The sequence below is a fragment of the Balaenoptera borealis genome, assembly GCF_965194805.1.
Source record: "Balaenoptera borealis genome assembly, chromosome: 13".
In the NCBI taxonomy this organism is placed as follows: Eukaryota; Metazoa; Chordata; class Mammalia; order Artiodactyla; family Balaenopteridae; genus Balaenoptera; species Balaenoptera borealis.
In genome coordinates, this window is record NC_138870.1 from 63,904,953 (window position 1) to 63,921,874 (window position 16,922).

A 16,922-nucleotide genomic window follows, 5' to 3' on the forward strand; every position below is an offset into this window, starting at 1 on the left:
AGATAACTATGACTGTAAATATTACTTGCCTGTACAAAAAGGACCTAAAGGCTATGTGAATGATTGCCATTTAACAAGAAAGATATCCAAAATATTTGAGAGCAGCCTAATTTTACCTTAATCGTTACTTAATATTCCTATGGATAAAAATTCCATGCTTCCTAATAAAGATTTTTATCAGTAGTAGAAAATGTACAGGGTTACGTTTTGTTTGGTCAAAGACGTGTAATGGATTTACAACACTAACCCAACATAGTAAAGTTTTACTACTTCAGAGAAAGTAGCCTTCCTAATAGCAGGAAAATAAAAACTACAATAAATGAACCCAAAGATCCTAAAAGGACCTACTTAATTCAAGGAAGTTATCTAAAAGGACATAAGTAATCAGCCTAATTTGAATTATTCTGTCTTGCTTTTTAACAATTGCATCTATTCATTAAACCTCTCACCGATTCTGACTATCACACCCTCACCAAACGATTTCACTGCTGGATTCAAATTCACTCACATCATCATCATCATCTTCAATAGCTTCTCCAGTAAAGTATAACACTGATCTTGGGATTATGCGCTCACGTAAAAAGTGACCAATTTCAAAGTCCGCAGCAAGGATAGCTTCAGCATCATCATCCTGTTAAAGAAAAATAAAAGCACATAATTTAATAACATTTAATTTGGCATATGTGAGACTTGGATTTAAATCATATGCAGAAACTCTCAACTTCACTTTTAACTTTAAACTTTTAAAATTATCTTACATGTGCATGATCAAATAGTCTCTACATATGCCCTAGGTTTACAGGTTTTTAATAAAAAGAAAATAAGTTAGCAGGCCAGTATACATACTGGTTATTGCTTAAGATTTCTCTAGCTTAAAAGTTACAAAAGCAACTTTGCTATATGACAACTTTTTAAAATATTAATTACTGAAAACACCAACTGGAATAACAGTAAGAATCTCACACTTTTCTAAGTAACATTATGTATATGGCACATAAGACCAGAGAAGATCATTTCACACTTCCTAAAAGACAGTATCCAAGCCTCTGTGTAATGCCAAATGAGATGTTGTCCTACTTGATAAAGACTAAGTCAATCTAAGGTTTCTACTTAATGGCAAAGTACAGCACAGAAATGCTGTTGATATTATTCAAAATTAAAATTATTCCATGATACTAAAGTTCTAGTTCTGTGATACTAAACACTGAGTAACTATTCTGTGAATTCCTGAATGTTTATTTTGACTCATCAACATAATCCACTCTAACAACAACAACAATAAAACACCAAAGGGTCGTGGGGGAAGACTCTGAAGGAAAGAATTCTAATCACAGGCAGAGGTGTTCTATCCGTAACTCAAGATTGTTTTGCTACCATCAATATTTCGTAACAGACTTAAGCCAAATTCAAAACAGACCTAGCCTACCTTGCCTGTGTAGATTTCTTTAAGGCAGTTCCTCATTCCTGGCTGTGTGCCAGGCATATTTCACAGTTTTCGGCTATATGACCACATATATAAAACCAAATTTCCATTGGAATAAAAACCACACAAAGAACTCTAAGCAGAATGTGGTGAGTGTTTAGTAAATAGTATAAATGATTTAATACATTCTATTTTCAATAAGGAAGAAAACTAGTTTTGAAAACTTGAATCCCTCACAGAAGTATTTGCAAGTCTCAGAAGAAAGGACTATCTTTAGCCTTTCACCATTTCTCAGTAGAGGCACCAAAAGCATTTTAAATGGAGTAATTTTTCACACGCGTAAAGGTCTTCCTCTATGCATTGCAAGCCTCAGAACAAAATACTAGTAGCAACTATTCTACTCCATACATTTAAGAACCAGTCCTTTAATTTCATACTTAGTAAACAATTCAACAAATAAATAACAATTCAGCTTACCAGATCTCCACTCTCAGGAACTGCAAAATTGAGAAAAGAAATTCAAATGAATAAAAAGTAAACAAAGCTTACAATAAAACCACCATAAATACCCAAAGTAAAACACTATTTACCTTCAGGAGGGGCAAAAAAATTAAAGAAAGAGTCATTAGAAACTGTTTTGGTCACAGTACGAACTGTCCCACGTCCCTTGTGTTTCTGCTTCTTCTTAATGGTTTTCAAAGTGACATTCTTCCCTTTTTTCCAATCTATCTGGCACCTTCCAAAACAAAGGGGAGAGATGGTCTATCACAATTAACACATTACTTTCAATTGCTAGGAAAGCTGAGATTTTTCTAATTAAATGTTCTATTTAATTTCAAATTTAGAGGGGAAATTTGTGCTGCTTTTTGTAGCAGTACAAAGAGAAAATTTTTATTTCTAAACAAACTTTTTCAATAAATATATTTACAATTACCACAAACTCACAATATAATAAATTTAAATGTACACTCCTTTGGAAAAATATCTGTAATAGTCTATGGAGAATTCTAGGAAAATGAATAAGCCTCTCAGAAAACATTTTACTGAAATGTTTGGAGATAAATATGTATGTATGTACTAAGCAGACACACTAGAAAATACCAAATATCACAAATCATAAGTAAAGCAAAAACAGATATAACATTCTGTTAAAGTAATAAAATTAAACTTACCCTGTACAACCCATAATTTCTGGTCCATCAAAAGAAAAAGGATCAGAATCATCTGGTTCTGACCTCATCCTATATGTCTTTGTCAACACTTCATTTGTGAAATATTCATTGGGTTCAAAGTGAAATTCTAAGACAAAACTCTTAAAAAAAAAAGAAAAAGCATAAAAAGTAATTAAATTCCTACATGATAAATTTCAATGCTTCAGTAAATAAAGCTTAATCTATGATTTCTATAAACATATAAAATCTTAAGTGACAAAGTCCTACTCTGGGAAAGAAAGGGTCATATAAATCCCAAAGTATCTTAAAAGCAAAATGTGGCACAAAATAAACTGAATAAAACTTAGTTCAGCTAACACTACTATTTAGTAACATGTTTATGACATAGGTTAGGTACAGCTGAATAAACTGACCAACCCCCCACCCCCCCATCTCCACAGAAAGGGCTTTAAACCTTAGACTAGAACCTAGCTTGACAGAGAAGAAGCCCAACCTTATCACATGTAATATAAGAACTAATAGCCTACAGAGCCTTTGCCCATGCTTTACATAATACTGATGGTTTTGGAGAGAAGCCGTTGGCTGATCTTTCATAATGGGGAAGTGGGAGCCCTCTAACATCTTCTGTTTTATTTAATTCCCAGACACATGTCTTTTAATACAGAATAAGCATTTTCTTATTCATGTTCCTTTGCTATTATTTTTATATACAGTCTTAATCTAGGATCAAAAATTGACTATATTTCAAAAATAGTTTACATTCAGAGGGAGGAAAAGGAATAAATACTGCATCACAACTGTCAACGTCCAAACATTTATTTCCTACCATCAATTAAGTATCAGTTTTAATTTCTTCCCACTCCCATGTCTAACCGTTGAATGTCACCTTTCTTTAGAAAGTTCCATTTATCTACTTGTAAACAGTTGTTACAAAATTGAAAATGTTTCAAAATTCTTTTACCATAGGCTGACCAGCATCTGAGAATTTCACTTTAATATCTTTCAAGTGCTTCAGAATAGGTTCATCATGTTCCTTCAAATTAAAAAAAAAAATTAAAATGAGTATCTGAATGGCATTAAGACTAGTGTTCTGTTATTGGACTAAGCACTTAACTGACAGACATTTTATTGTTCAGTTTTATGTACGATTATGAACCATAAAGACTGAATTCTCCAGGTTATGCCTTATACTGAAGCTAGTTTACTTAGTTCTACCTTCTATCACCACTGGCTGAAAAAAGGTGACTAAATAGAGAACTACATCATTATATAGACTGAATGGGCTGAAAAGTTCAAAACCAAGTCTAAATAATTCATGTTTGCTTTAAGAATGTTTCCAGATCTGGACTTCCTTTGCGGTCCAGTGGCTAAGGCTCTGTGCTTCCACTGGAGGGGGCAAGGGTTCGATCCCTGGTCGGGGAACTAAATATGCATATACCACGCATGTCATGTGGTGCAGCCAAAAATATAAAAAAAAAAAAAAAAGTTTCCCCGATCATAATTGCTGCCTTTTCCAGATGCTTGTTCCTTTTCTACTTTGCTAAAAAGTAGAAATGCAGTAAGCAGTCATTGTTTTGAGACAGTTTCTTTTTCTTGACATTAACATCCAACAATCACAATACAAGGTAACAAGTACTACAATCCAGATGACAGGGGATCAAGAAATGATTCAGATTAGGAGAGGCAAAGTTTCCCAGAGAAGGTGACATCTGTGTCAGTTTCCCAGGGAAAATGACAATTGTTAAAATAGGTAAATATTGGGCTTCCCTGGTGGCGCAGTGGTTGAGAATCCGTCTGCCAATGCAGGGGACACGGGTTCGAGCCCTGGTCTGGGAGGATCCCACATGCCGCGGAGCAGCTGGGCCCGTGAGCCACAACTACTGAGTCTGCGCGTCTGAAGCCTGTGCTCCGCAACAAGAGAGGCCACGATAGTGAGAGGCCCGCGCACCGCAATGAAGAGTGGCCCCCGCTCGCCGCAACTAGAGAAAGCCCTCGCACAGAAACGAAGACCCAACACAGCCAAAAATAAATTAATTAATTAATTAATTTTAAAAAAATAGGTAAATATTTTTACAGTATTCTTTTAAAATGCAATTGTCCCTTGGAATAGTTGTTTCAAACTGAAAAGGTCACTGGGGTAGGACAACTGAAACTCCCCCATCCTACCACCACACTCCACATCTAAAAACAGAAGGCAGAGGGATATATGAGAAAGCATCATACAGTGAGATGAGCAATTACCAAAGGGACTATTTCATTATCTAATTTTTGAAAACAAATTATAATTTATTTGATTACATTAATCAAAGCTGCAATTTTCCTTCTACCAATAACAGTTCTTTCAAAACAAAGCAATCATGGGAATTCCCTTGTGGTCCAGTGGTTAGGACTCCTTGCTTTCACTACCAAGGGCCCAGGTTCGATCCCTGATCAGGGAACTAAGATCCCACAAGCCGCATGGCACGGTGTAGGCCCCCTCCAAAAAAAAAAAAAAGAAAGCAATCATTCTATAAAAATCAATAATAAAGAGACTAGTCATCAGAGCCATTTAAACTTCAAAGGTTTACCCTCTGAGGTAAACTGGTGTTTTTATGAATAAAATTACCTGAACCATATCACTGAGCAAGTCAACATTCTTAAAAACGGTCAACCAAAATTCAGGAATTCCTTTGGGGTCTTCTTTTTCTTCATCCTTTTTCTCATCTTCAACCTTGGCCTTTTCTTTTAGCTCCTCCTTAATAAAAGACAGCATTCATCATTACTGGATACCTAGATTAGACACCTTGATAAAATTTTTTACATCCCCTTAACTTACATGCAGTGGCAGAGAACCCAACAAACCCTCAATGACTAATTTTAACATTTAGCCAAAGAAGTTCTAGTCTAATTGTGTAAACACTGCTGTCACCCATACCAGACCTTACTTCCATAATATTTCTACTACCATACCCCTTCCAAAAAGAAAGCCACTAGGACCATGAGCTGTAGGAAAAAACTTTCAGCTTCATGGGAGAGAAGAGAAAAAAAGTAAGACTTAAGCACAGTAAAGAGGAAAAGCAAAAGAAATATAAACCTTGTCCACTGCCTCACCCATTGGTGTTCTTAATCAAAATATATTCTCTTCATCACCAACATTAAAACATCAATGCTGGAGAAACAGGGTCATGTAACAGAGCAATGGATTTTTATCACAGCTCTGCCGTCTATAAGTTGTGGGCAGGACATTTAGAGACCTCCATTTGCACTTTAAAAATGGGAACAATCCTTTTGTATGTCATCATTAAGTTGAAACGAAAAGTTTATATGAATCTATAAACTTTAAATTCTATAAAAATGCAAGGAAAAGGTGAATTTGGGTACAGATGGAGCTGGGCTAACAGTGGCTCATCTGCACTCACTATCCATCTCACAATAAAGATAATTATTTCCAAGGTATAAAAACACACTAAATTAGGGCTTCCCTGGTGGCGCAGTGGTTGAGAATCTGCCTGCCAAGGCAGGGGACATGGGTTCGAGCCCTGGTCTGGGAAGATCCCACATGCCGTGGAGCAACTAGGCCCGTGAGCCACAATTACTGAGCCTGCGCGTCTGGAGCCTGTGCTCCGCAACAAGAGAGGCCGCGATAGTGAGAGGCCCGCGCACCGCGATGAAGAGTGGCCCCCACTTGCCGCAACTAGAGAAAGCCCTCGCACAGAAACGAAGACCCAACACAGCCAAAAATAAATAAATAAATAACAAAAAAAACACTAAATTAAAGTTAATACCAACCGAAATTTCATCTTCCTCATCTGGTTTCCATTCACATTCTTCTTCTGTAGGTTCATAAATGGCATTAATGATCTCAAATCGCTAAAATGATTAAAAAAAAAAACTTGCATAAAAACACTGGCATCGAAGCTAAAAACTAGATGTCCCTCATTAAGAATGCTTAAATATTTAATTAATTCATACAACTTGAATTGCTATTATTGATAGTTCTCCCAAATTCCTCTAATAACCATTTTGCTGACAGTTCTAACAGAAGTTTGTTTATATTTCCAGAGCTTTATCATCTTCTTGAATTTTACATTTAAAAAACAAAGTATTAGAAAGCATTACCTTATCAAATAGAGGTTGATAGAGAACAGCATACTTTCTTTCAAGATCATGAACTTCCTCATAGAACTTGGCTTCTATCTGTGCACATTTAACTTGAAGGTTTTTGAGAGCATTCACGCGTCTTTTAACTACCCTAGGCAAGCTGAAAGGTTAGAAAGCACCAGTTATATAGCATCACAGTAAAACCCAAGTAACACTTCTTTTAGCATACTGAAATTGAAGCATGAAAGTTAGTGAATAACAGGTTTCCTATTTGAAGCAAAAGGTACATTCAAAGTAATTAAAATTCAAGAGATTAAATACCCAGACCTCTTGACCATAAAACATTTCAAAAGAGGAAATTTAACCAGGTACAGTAAATTGATAAGAAAATGTAAATCGTATCACCAACCCTAAATCTTTCATTGTAATCAAGTTCAGCACTGGGCTTGTCAGTGCTGGCATCTCCGGTGTAAAATGCAGTCTAAAAGTTAAAAAGTCACGGACTGACCATCCTAACAATGATAACCTGAATTATTTTTTTAAAATATGTACAATTGAGGGAATTCCCTGGAGGGCCAGCTGTTAGGACTCCGAGCTCCCACTACAGGGGACACAGCTTCAATCCCTGGTCAGAGAACTAAAATCCCACAAGTAGCGCAGCACGGCCAAACTAAATAAATAAATAAATAAAATAAAATATGTACAGCTGACACTTTAACACAAGTTTGAACTGCATGGGTCCACCTATCTGCAGGTATTTTTCAATAGTAAATACTAGAGTACTACACAGTCTGTGCTTGGCTGAATCCATGGATGGAGGAATCGCAGACACAGGGGGCTGACTACTGATTAACTCCTGTGTTATTCAAGGGTCAACTGCATATCTCACCTGTATCAATTATTAGGGGAAAGAAGGGGAGCATATGTGTTTTTGGAAAAAGAATGGTATCCTACACCATTATTTTCTTTTTAGTCTTAGTATTTAATTTGGAATTTGAAATTACATTAAATAAGTATGTAACATTTTATGAAGAGGGGAGGTAGATTTTTAAAATAACAGCTTTTCTAAGATATAATTCCTATACAATTCACTATAGGGCATAGATTTTTTTTAAAGGTTATACACACCTAGTTTATGAGCCCCTCGAAAAATGATTAAAATTATGAATCCCTCTACCACCCAAAAAATGTTCACACTCAAAAGTTCCATAAGTTCATGGAATCTGTACAACAGAGCCAAGATCCAGGTTAGAATTTCCTGCCATACACAGATTGGTGTAAAGCAAATTAATTCTCCACTTAACCACTTCAGTTAAGGTAATCAGAAGTAAAAATAAACAAACAACAAAAACAAAAACCTAAAATACCAACTTTTATTTCTTACAATTAAAATTAAAATGTTCTGTCAAGGTGGTGAAATAGCTTGGTCAGCTAGCCTCCCTGCAACTCCACATCTCAAAAAAAATCAACCCTGGAAACTTTAGAACCATGAAGCAAACAACTATTTCTCACACACACACACACACACCCCCCACACACACCATCACACCATGAGCAATTTCTGAGTAAGACTGAAGGTTGTCTTTAACTGGTACAGACAGGGTGAGCTGCAACTTGGAAAGCAGGGATGGGGGTGGGTGGGTGGTGGTGACCAGAGTGGGTAGCAGTGAGGACAAGGTGGAAGAAAGCTTTTTGCAGAAAAGCTTTAAAGTTCTACACTTGCCTTCAACACTCACTGCCTGTCCCCTTCACCCTTCACAGAGCCCAGTGCCATTGCTCCTAGGATAACATGAAGAGCTGATGAAAGCTGGACTGGCTCAGAGCCCATAAGCACTCACTCTTCCACCCCCTCCAATCCAGAAACAACGGATTACAACCAAAGGAGACTGGCTCCTCCCAAAGCAGCCAAGAAAACTGCCTGTAATTGTCAGTCAACTCTGAGTCTGAGGTGACTGGAGCTCTCCTTAGGCTCATCCAGTCGCCTTTCTCTTTCTTTCTCCATGAGACTGTCACAAACTGAAGTCTAATCTTCATTCCTCCCTCAATACTCATTACTAGAGTAACTGATACCGCCCAGTGTGCTGGAGCTATAAGGCCAAAATAACTAGACACTTGAAGAGTACTATGAAAGAATGAAATATTTAGCATCTGAAGCATTATTAAACAAAGGATTTAAACAAGAATGTAAATATATTTAAAGAGTTGAAGAAAGATAGATCTTAACTCTGAAACAAGACCAAGAAAGCTAAAACAAGGTGGGAATATTAGGTATGAAAAATATAGTTAACTAAAATAACCAACAAATAGGACAAACAAGATATGTTCAACTGAAGAAAAAAATCCATGACGTTTAAAACCTCTTCAGAAAGGCAGCAGGAAAGACAGACAGAAAAGCTATGAGACATGGAGGCACTGGTGCCAAATGAAACAATAGCTGAAAAAGAGAAGGGAGGTGGATATCTGAGGAAATGAGGGTAATGAATTTCTCAGTTACAGAAACGTGAAAGCCCTTATTCGAACCACTAGACACGTTAATGAGATTGATGACTATCAAAGAAAAAAGAAAATTCTAAAGATATCCAAAGAAAAAAGCAAACAACCTACAAAGGAAAAGGAATCAGAGGGATATCGGGTTTCAAAGAGAACACTGTAGACAAGAAAAAATGAAGTGAATTTTAAAGATATTTAAGAACTTTGAACTTAAAATTTTCAGATATGAAGGCCAAATAAAAACTGTATAAGGTATATGAGGCTTTAGGAAGTATGCCACAGATATTATATTCATGAAAAATATTTTGAGGAAGTAAAAAAAAAACCCAGGAGATGCTATATAACATATGGGTGAATCAAAAATATCTTGATAAATTTCACTGTTGCCTTGAAAGAAAAAAAAAGAGGCCTAGAGGAAGTATATTGGTAAATTTAACAGATCAATAGGGACAAATAAACTGAGGTATTAGGTTATGATCCATTTTACCATAATAACAAAAAACAGAATGCATTAACTTTGAAACCAGCAGAAGACAACTTGATCTTTTCAATGGAAAACAGAAAAGGAGAAAAAAGTACCATAAATTAGATAATAAGAAAAGAGAAGAGCAATTAACTCCAAAAACAATACCACTTCTAAGAAATGTAAAGAGTTTGAAATTACTAATAAAGAAGAAAACAATCATACTAGAGTAAGATACAAGGATGGAAAAAGACATGCCAGATAAATAAAAACCAAAACAAAGCTGGAGCAGCTAAATAAAAACCAAAACAAAGCTGGAGCAGCTATCTTAGTATCAGACAAAACAAAATCTATGACACAATCCACAACTGACAGAATTATAGGACAAGAAAGATAAACTAAGAAGATTTTTTATACATTCATCCCAAAAACTGTTAGATCAAGCAATCAATACGCAAAAATAAAGAGAATCTGAACAATACAACTAATATGCCTAAGCTATTGATTTCGGCATATAAATTTTCATACTTATTCACATAACATTTATAAAAACAGTTTTATGGCCGTAAAAGAGACACATTAATTTTTTTTAATTAAATGAACTAAGCAGGCAATTAAGAAACTGGGAAGGGAATAGAGCAAACCCACATAAGGAAATAACATTAAAGCCAGAAAAAAAAAGCAATAACAAAAAATATGCAAATGGAAAATCAAAACATTAAGATTGAGACAACTGGCAAAACTAATGCAGATACAAAATACAGAATATGAAAGGGAAAAATCAGATTTTTAAAAATATGAATTATACACTAATCAATTAGAAACCTAGATAAAACGCATACAGCTTTAGAAGAACATAAAACTCCACAATTGGCACAAGAGAAATTGAAGAGGTCAGTTAGTATGTTATTAAAAAAGAAACAAACAAACAAAAAAAAGGATAAATTCCCCAGGACCTCTAGTTCCCAAATCTCAAAGGCCCAAGTCAATTTTTAGAAGAGTTCTACCAACTGTTCAAGGAATTCCTACCTTATACAAGTTGTTCCAGAAAACAAAGAAAAAAGTAAAAGCAATCTTGTTCATTTCTAGGCAGTTGAAATCTTGACTCTAAAACCAGGGATAGTGTGTGTGTGTGTGTGTGTGTGTGTGTACAGGCACACACAAGCTCTTTTCACTAATAAATAAGGACCCCAAATAAAATATTACTATCCAGCTCAGATTTCCAAAAACATATTTAATATACAATTAGTAGATTCAAAGAAAAAGTCAAAAGACCATCTGAATTGATAAAGGAAAAAAGATCATAATAAATCACAAATAGACACATTAATGAAGAGATTACATACTCATTCCTGGTTAAGATAAGAAATAAGACAAGGATGCCCATTTTTAATGTTAATGTTTAACACAGTATTGAAAGTCCTGGCCAATGTTACAAAGAAAGAAAAATAAACATGCAGTGTGGTGTAACGTGGAAGATTAGAGTTAAAACTGCCACTTGCAGATAAGATCCTTTGGGCTATGGGAGAAATAACAGAACAAATTACTATACAGTAAGAGTAGCAAGGTTTCTGGACACAAGATCAACTTTAAAAAAATAATAATCAGTAGTACTCCTTAATCAAGAACAGCCAACCAGAAAATACAATAAAAAATACTATTCATAACAGCAACACAAATATAGAGGAATTAACCAAGAAGAAAACTTTGTAATAAACGATACAGAATATGATCTGAATAAATACAAGGATATGAATGAGACAATTTAATACTAAAAAGATATTGGAATTCTTATGAAAATTCTAGTTTTTTGTTTGTTATTTTGAGGGTTTTTGTTTTTGTTTTTTTAAGAGAACCCTGATAAACTTACTCTCAACCATACATGGGATAAAGGGCTACAGATGGTAAGATCAACCTTAAAAGTGTGTTCCATGGTGGGTGAGGGGTGGTAGAAGAAAGCAACTCACGCTGCCAGATATTAAGACATACTATAAAGCCAGAGTAGTTAAGTGGGACAATGACAAAAGAACAGGCAAAAAAACCAATGAAGAAGAGTGCTGCTCAGAGACAAACAAAGGTGTTTATAAGAATTTGATATATAATAAAGGTGGTAACACAAATAAATGGGGGAAGAATGAACTGTTTAGTGAAGCATTATAAAAACTAGCTCACCAAAAAAGAAAGGAAAGAAAGGTGCCTATTTAATATGAAATACAAAGGTGATCTCTAAAGGGATTAAAGACCTAAAGGTAAAAGGTAAAACTAGTCAATAGGAAATGTAGAAGGAGTAAGGAAAGACTTATCTTCAAAAGAACAAGCCGTAGGTCAAAAAATTTAACAAACATAAAAATTAAGGATTTGTTTAATAGAGGACACCACGGACAAAATTAATAGAAATGACACAATAGATTATTTACAAAGTCTAAAACTGATAAGGGATTAAAACCTAGAATACATAAGAACCCATACAAAACGAGAAAAAGACAGTAAACCAGGGCTTCCCTGGTGGCACAGTGGTTAAGAATCCACCTGCCAATGCAGGGGACACAGGTTTGAACCCAGGTCCAGGAAGATCCCACATGCCGTGGAGCAACTAAGCCTGTGCGCCACAACTACTGAGCCTGCACTCTAGAGCCCACGAGCCACAAGTACTGAGCACGTGAGCCACAAGTACGGAGCGCGTGAGTCACAACTACTGAAGCCCACGTGCCTAGAGCCTGTGCTCCGCAACAAGAGAAGCCACCACAATGAGAAGCTCGTGCTCTGCAACGAGGAGCAGCCACCGCTCACCACAACTAAAGTAACCCCACGTGCAGCAACAAAGACCCAACGCAGCCAAAAAAAAATTAATTAATTAAAAAAAAAAGATAGTAAACCCCAAAATGTGAATGGGCAAAAGGGTACAAAATGAGCAACCTAAAAGGCTCATTCGCAATCATTATGAAAGGAAGCTCAACTCATTAGAAATCAGAAAATACAAGTAAAACAAAATGAGCCTGCACCTCTTAGATTGGTAAAAACAGAAAAACTATAAAGCTGAATGATGTCAATTGTTGGCAACGACACAAGGGTAAAGCAACCTTCACATACTGGATATAGGCATTGCAGAAAGCACCTGGAAGTACTGAAGGCCTGCATATCTCATAATTAACAATTCCACCGATAAGTACATATCCCAAAGAAATTCCTACACAGCTCCTTAAGAGGACATACACAAGGGTGAACAACATCACAACTGAATTCGTGTTGATGAAGCTTGGAGACAAACTGGATGACCATCAAGGAAAAAGCATATAATAAAGCATGGTGGACACACATCACAGAGAACCAGGAAACATTTAGAAGCTAGAAACTAATGACGAGAGATACATACAGACAGCAATGAGGATAGATCTTAGAATTATAAAGTTATGTAAAAAATTATAAGCAGAATAAGATATTTGGGCTATTATTAGTGATTTATATCACCAATGAAATAAATAAGAAATCTGTATTTCTTCTAATTCTGTGCATTTCTAACAAATCTCAGAAATGATTTAAGATCAGTATACTTCCTACAGAGATGAACCAAAATAAACTTTAAAAGACCAACTCTAAATCTGTATTCAGCAAAATTTTAAACTCCCAATAATCCTAAACTAGATACTAATGAACATTAGCTTTCCACTGTGACATACATAAGTCCCAGATGGCCTTAAAAATATACACTTGCAACGTTGATTATAGAAAGATAAATAAGGACTATGAAAAAGAAGAACTTGTACCTTTCAATGTATCCTGTTGGTGTTTCTACCAGACCATCAAGTCTTTCTTGAAGGGCTGCAAGAATCTGAGGATTTTGCATCATCTGAACAGTCAGCTGACGCGCTTTAAAAAAAAAGGGCATTGAAAGAAGGATTTTATGAAAATGTATCATGCTATTTGAATAGGACAATCCAATCATGAAGCTTTCCTGACTAGCGCATAAATTGCTGGTATGAGTAGAGACGAGCAGCAAGCTAAAGAAAATTCATTCTAGGAAAACCCAGTGTACAGGAAAAGTTCAGATTCTAATGATGTCTAACGTACACCATTTCTCAAGGCCGCTGCCACAACTACTATGAACATTATCCTTTCTTTTCCTACTATCTTGTGTTTTACCCACCTTGTGTTTTGGGAAGCTCAAAGATTCATCCAGATGCCTATCTATGATCCTTGATAACCCTTTGAAGTCAAACAACACATACAAGAAAACTGCAAATATAGTGACAGTTTCAAGCCTGGGACAAAGATGGTCAAATAAATCTGAACGTTTCATTGATGCTTGTATAATGTGCTTGTGGGTATCTGAACAGAGAAAGTTAACAACTGAGATAGTCAAAAGTTGTAACTAAAGCCGAATAAAATTTGGTTATTAATGGCATCTAAAAATTATATTAAATCCAAAAATAACCTAGATTTATGCAAAACAAATTATTTTGCTATCTTATTTTCTTCATCAATACAGACTTTATCAAAAAATTACCATTAATTTTCCCAATTTATGTTTTTAAACATCAATTTACTTCTAATACTGATTTTATTATTGGATGATGTACAGTTGTGATAACCAACATGCTTTCAGAAATACCAATATTGGCCACTAAAGATAGTCCTGTATCTTTTAAAAAAACGCTGCACAATGAAAGCTGAAGCTAGAAGTTCAGCAGTCTTTTCAGAATAAACCTCACTCTGGCTTAAAAATGAGAAGTTGAGTCATCTGGTACGTTGATACTCTTGGCTCCTAAGCTACAGGGCATATCCTAAAGCAGTATAATTCCCCACTACCATTATTACCCCCTTTAAAAATAATTTGCTAAAGAAAATTTTGAATGATTTTGTCTACATTTAATAAATGTCTCTTTTTGATTGGTTGGAATGGATTAAAAAACACAGACATACACTACATATTTTCTACATATTAAATACTAAACATTTTCAAATAAGTCTAAGCTAGTGTTATTTAGAAGCACCACTAGAAACAACTCCTACCACCACCTATAACATACCTAAATTGAGACAAATCTCACAGGCAACTGTTTGACAAGCTATGACATCACCTCAGTAGTAGAGGGTACACACAGTGACTTCTGCTGGGTCACTACATCCATTCCCTCCTCCCTTACTACCACTCCTCTCCATCTCCAGCTCCCTCTGCCCCTCCCTTCCTCCCTCACCGCCCCCCACCCCAAACATACATTTACACACAAAACTGTTACTGCAGGTTTGGCTAGTCAGTAAAATGGACAAGTATCCAAAAAGAGAATGGTATTTACTACTACCCTCTAGAAGACATGTGCCAGCAATCACTGGCTCCTGAAGGAATTTAAAATAATACCTTTGATTTTTGTTTCTTCACCAGTTTCTTCTTCTTCTACTTCTTCAACATCATCCAAATCTTGATCAAGTTCAGACTGTTCTTTGCTATAATATTATAATATCACACCAAGGTTCAAATGTACCAATTACCCAAAAAAAAAAAAAAAAAAAAATTATAGAAAACTTCAGTTCATTTTCTAGGTTAATATTCCTCTTTCAAAAATATGAAGTAGGAAATCCAAAGGGTGATTCAGTTTTCTAACGTCATATGTAAACAAGGACAAATTAGAAATACTTAAAATTTCATTTAAAAGCATATGGTCTAATATAAAGTTTATACTTTAAGCTTTAAAAATGTGGTTTGATAGGTTGTGATTCAGAGGATGTTTCTACCCAAATCTATTGGTTTCATTCTTCCTAGTAACAGCACTCTGATTTTATATGAGATGGTAATACACCAAGCTAAAAAGTCTACATATCCCAGCCTACCTTTCAGCTAGATGTGGCTATATAACCATATTTTGGCAGTAAGGTAAAAAAAAGAGAAGGAATGTAGAATTTTATATATATATAAAGCCTCCTTAATAGAATGGTAAACAGCTGGAAGCCTTTTCAATATTGCACCCTCCCTAGAACAGGGATATGATGGCTATAGCTCCAGCAGCCATGTTGGACCATGAGGCATCCTAGAGAATGGAACTCACCAGCTAAGAATAAATTAAGGAGTCTGGAAAAACAGAAGGATCCTGGATCCCTGGTGGCTGTGGAACAACCGCATCAGCCTGTACTTACTATCTTTGGACTTTCCTTTTTCTTCACTTCATAGGGGAGATGGGGAAGAACAGTAAAAGTTAAGAAGACCTGAGTCTACTTCATGCTTAGAGTAAAGCCAGGAGGATGGACCATTGAAAGAGAAGGTAAAAAGTAATAACATTCTTTCCATTTCATCTTAAAAATCTAGTTTTTGAACATGAGATTACAATCAGCATTAAAATGGGGAATTAGGATATCTAACTCAACATACAGATCATCATACAATTCCTTGTGTTATTTTACATTTTAGTACGGTATTTGGTTTAGAAAATTAGTTGCTTTCATGTCTAGAAATAGCATTTGAAAAATTAATTTTCATATAGGAACAACTATAGAAAAGTTCAACTGTATTCTGCTAGAAAAATCTGTTTCTGTCAACGAAGGGAAAAAAAAACAGCCTTCCCATCAGAAACAATACAGATTATTTTGGGAATATCTTTTACTCACTATAAAGTTAAGCATAAAGATAACATGGAACAGCTCTTCCTCCAGTACCATCTCATTCAATCATTTATTGAACATCTAAAACTTAAAGCTTTAAAACAGAAGTCCACAAACTGTGTCATATGGCCAAATCCAGCCCAGTCTTATTTTTATAAATAAAGTTTTATTGGAACACAGCCACATTAATTTATGTATTGTCTCTGGCTTCTTTCACACTACAACGGCAGAGCTGAATACCTGCAACAGAGACCTCATAGCCAAAATGCCTAAAATACTTACGATCAGGTCCTTTAAAGAAAAAGTCTGCGGACTCCTGCTTTAAAGAACAAGGATCTTCCTCTTCCTCCTACCCTCCTAAGAGCTCACAGGCATCCAATAGTAAATGGGGTGGGAAGGGTAGGGCAGAATCAAGCTATCACAACCAATTTACTCTTTTTTCAAAGTTTAAGACAAAATGAAGGTTAGATGGCAGACTGCACATACTCATCTGATCTTAATCCTTCCAAAATCTCCACTAAAATTATGACAAAGGGGTTTTTAAACAAATACTGAAGGACAAGGAGACAAAAAGCAGCAAATTCACCGAGAACTGAAATCAAAGTCAGCAGTGGTAGAGCTGAGAACCAGCCTAAATGCAGAATCTTAAAAAGGCCACTTCTAGAACTAGGGCTTGGGTGTGAGGGTGGATAAAATAGGGAGA

General features: G+C 35.6%; 1 protein-coding gene and 1 long non-coding RNA gene across 12 annotated transcripts in view; one reads left to right on the forward strand and one right to left on the reverse strand.

The window, feature by feature from the left end:
* LOC309609816 overlaps positions 1-16,922 on the forward strand; it is a 252,719-nt gene that overhangs the window by 79,262 nt on the left and 156,535 nt on the right. The gene's annotated exons all lie outside the window — the stretch shown is intronic.
* The window catches only part of NAP1L1 (nucleosome assembly protein 1 like 1), a 32,903-nt gene that overhangs the window by 2,755 nt on the left and 13,226 nt on the right, over positions 1-16,922 (reverse strand). For 6 of the 11 annotated variants that reach the window (XM_082351706.1, XM_082351705.1, XM_082351701.1 and 3 more), the window contains 10 exons: positions 14,985-15,070; positions 13,393-13,495; positions 6,694-6,835; positions 6,364-6,444; positions 5,201-5,329; positions 3,557-3,628; positions 2,596-2,735; positions 2,014-2,159; positions 1,901-1,920; positions 509-631 (listed from right to left, as the gene is read on the reverse strand). In XM_082351706.1, the coding sequence (XP_082207832.1) occupies positions 509-631; positions 1,901-1,920; positions 2,014-2,159; positions 2,596-2,735; positions 3,557-3,628; positions 5,201-5,329; positions 6,364-6,444; positions 6,694-6,835; positions 13,393-13,495; positions 14,985-15,070 (1,042 nt within the window). Of the gene's footprint in view, positions 1-449; positions 632-1,900; positions 1,921-2,013; positions 2,160-2,595; positions 2,736-3,556; positions 3,629-5,200; positions 5,330-6,363; positions 6,445-6,693; positions 6,836-13,392; positions 13,496-14,984; positions 15,071-16,922 lie in introns of all 11 variants that reach the window. The other 5 variants (XR_014233563.1, XM_082351709.1, XM_082351702.1 and 2 more) reach the window with 3 other exon arrangements.